The sequence below is a fragment of the Lotus japonicus genome, chromosome 6, assembly GCF_012489685.1.
Source record: "Lotus japonicus ecotype B-129 chromosome 6, LjGifu_v1.2".
Taxonomy (NCBI): domain Eukaryota; kingdom Viridiplantae; phylum Streptophyta; class Magnoliopsida; order Fabales; family Fabaceae; genus Lotus; species Lotus japonicus.
This window is the reverse complement of record NC_080046.1, coordinates 38,112,835-38,115,937: the sequence shown is the minus strand read 5'-3', so window position 1 is coordinate 38,115,937 and position 3,103 is coordinate 38,112,835. Positions and strand designations below refer to the sequence as shown.

At 51.4% G+C, this 3,103-nt stretch overlaps 1 protein-coding gene across 1 annotated transcript; it reads left to right on the top strand.

Moving 5' to 3' along the window:
* The first annotated feature begins 221 nt into the window (after positions 1-221).
* Positions 222-1,976, top strand: LOC130725265 (uncharacterized). Its single transcript, XM_057576510.1, has one exon. The coding sequence runs from the start codon at positions 222-224 to the stop codon at positions 1,974-1,976; it is 1,755 nt and encodes a 584-aa protein (XP_057432493.1).
* The last annotated feature ends 1,127 nt before the right edge of the window (positions 1,977-3,103 follow it).

The following is a 3,103-nucleotide window of genomic DNA, read 5'->3' as shown; positions in this document are numbered from 1 at the left end:
AAGTTGCAACTTCTTTTCGGGAGCCCAACTGATAAGAACTCCATGGTTAAGTGTGCTTGCCTTGGAGCAATATCGTGATGGGTGACCTCCTGGGAAGTTTTCCCGGGAAGTGCGCGAGTGAGGACAAAGCGCACTGAAAAGACTCGTGTTGTTACCGTGAGGCCAATCGTCAGATCGGGATGTTACACAGGATGTTTCCATCGACGTCTAAAGGCACAACCATGGCTTGGTTTACGACTCTACCTCGGGGATCTATCATAAATTTTCGCGACTTCTCATCGAAGTTCCTCGTCCAGTTCTCCGCGAGCAAAACCAAGCAGATAACGATCGATGACCTATACAATGTCCGCCGATTAGAGGGTGAAACTTTGAAACAGTATGTGAAGCGATTCAGTGCGGCGTCTGTTAAAATTGAGGAGTCAGAACCACATGCTTGCGCGCACGCTTTCAAGAACGGGTTGCAGCCAGGAAAGCTGAACAGTAAGTTGAGCCGTAAGCCGGCTCGGTCGATGGCAGAGATCCGGGCGCGGAAAAACACTTACATCTTGGACGAGGAAGATGATGCTTTCAAAAGAAAGCGTGCAAAAATGGATAAGGATGGCGATCAGAGGGACGCATCGTCGGAAGGCAAAGAAAGTAAAGAAAAAGGGGAAGGCAATAAGCGGCGAGATAAGAAGGTAAAGTCAAGAGAGAAGGCTGTGAAGGAAAGCTTCGAGCGCCGTCGTCCGTGGCATCAGGCCGACTCTCGCCGGCGAGAAGAGCTGGGGAAAAGTTTAAGTGCGCATTTGACGGAGCTACTTCGGGAGGTCAAGGCGACACATGCGGTTGAGGAAGGCGAGAAGGAGACCGACCCGCCTCGAGTGGCGATGGATAAAACAAAGTGGTGCGAGTACCATCGCTCGGCGGGCCATGGCACTAGGGATTGTTTCACCTTAAAAAACGAGATTGAAAGGCTCATCCGGGCGGGACGCTCGCAGTTAAATGACCGAGGTGACCGCTGGTACGGTGAACGACAGCAGGGGAATCGGTATAAAGGGGGCCGCCAGCAGGATGATCGCAGGCGGGACGATCGCCGTCGTACGCCGACCACTGACAAGAAGGAAACGCTGGCAACGAGGAAGAAGGGGGCAGAAGAAACCTTCAACAAAGATCTCGAACCGCCAGTTGGGACGATAAATACGATTGTAGGTGGCTTTGGTGGAGGCGGCGACACAGTCTCGGCGAGACGAAGGCAGGTTAGGGCGGTGACATCAGTACAAGAGTATGAAACCCTGTTCGGTTTTCATCACCCAAATATCGTGATATCGTCAGCAGATTTCGAGGGGATCAAGACGCATAAGGATGATCATGTGGTAGTAATAGTAAGGATCAATAGCTTTAATGTGCGAAGAGTTCTTTTGGACCAGGGAAGTTCTGCAGACATTATCTACGGCGATGCGTTCGATCAGTTGGGATTAACAGACAAGGACTTGATGCCATACACTGGGACTCTGGTAGGCTTTTCAGGAGAGCAGGTCTGGGTGCGTGGCTACCTGGATATAGACACGGTTTTTGGTGTTGATGAGAACGCCAAGCTTCTGCGTGTAAGGTATTTGGTATTACAGGTCGTGGCATCATTCAATGTCATCATCGGACGGAACACGCTCAATCGTCTCTGCGCGGTGATTTCAACGGCTCACCTGGCGGTGAAGTATCCACTAATCTGCGGAAAGGTGGGAAAAATCGTGGTCGATCAGAGGAGGGTGAGGGAATGCTATAACAACTGCCTTAGTTTGTATGGAAAGAAGGGAGCCGGCGAGGGAAACAGGTGCCACGAGATTAAGGTCTTAGAGGGCGATCAAGATAGGCAGGGCGTGCAGGATCAGGGGCGAAACGGACCAGGAAGATTGGAGCAAATGATTGATCGAAAGATAGAAAGATTAAGGAACAACCAAGGTCAGAGAAGGCCAGATGGCAGGACAGGAAGAGACGGATAATTCACGGATGCACATGCAGAGGAGCGCTGGGCGAACGTAATAGAGGGTTTGGAGAGGTATAAATTCAGCAGAGGAGTGCTAGCAATCGAGCACAGGCTCACGACCAGTTAAGAAAGGCGCCTAGTGAAGCTAGTAGAGGACAATTTTGACCTCTTTAGTTGGAGTCAGAAGGATGTGACGCTTTGGGGGTTGCCAAGATTCAGGGAGCCCACTCTCTCGGGAACGGGCCAAGAAGAGAGAACGGAAAAAGGGGCAGTGGTGCAGGGAATGGATCAGCGGAGCTTCCAGAGCGGTGGCGGCGAACAGAGTAGTCACAAGGCACTTGAGCGACCTCGAGACAAGCCAAGGGCAGGGAAAAGGAGCCCAGCGTGCCGCCGCGCGGGTAAGGGAAAAGGAAAGACAGGATATTGGAAACCAGTAGGGTCGGCAATTTTTAAACCTGGGGCAACTAGGCGCGGCAAGCAGAAAAGCAAGTTAAGTGAAGTCCCTCGTTACTGTGGGGCGAGCTGGCGAAATGATCAACCTCACAATTACAACGAGTGGGAGGCAAGCACATCGGGTACGGAGGACGAAGTGCTCGGCGTGGTGCTCTGATCTGGGGGGGTGAAGACAAGAGCAAGGACGCGGCGAGGGAACTGAAAAACTAGGACAAAAATAAAGATGCACTCTTTTTCTCCACCACGGGAGTTTTTTAACGAGGCATCCCTCGAATGTAAAATCTTTTTACAAATCAAATACAAAAGGATATTCCCAGCAATACTCCTAGCTCGACTAAATTATCACGGTCGCTCGGTGGGAAAAATTCCCTGAAGGTGGCGATCCCAACACGACCTTGACGTCTGGGGATCGCTCCGGAAAGTCCGGCGCGAACCGCTGCTACTCGATTAGCAACTCAACTAAAATGTCATGGTCGCCTTGTGGTAAAAATTCCCTGAAGGTGGCGATCCCAACACGACCTTGATGTCTGAGGATCGCTCCGGAAAGTCCAGCGTGAACCGCTGATTACTCTTTGGCGATGTGTGCGGATCAGTTACTTATCCCAAAAGCATCCTTGAAATATGGGCGAGCAAAACCTCCCCGAAATATGGGCGAGAACCCAAAGCTAGGCTAAGTCTCGGGCAACCCAC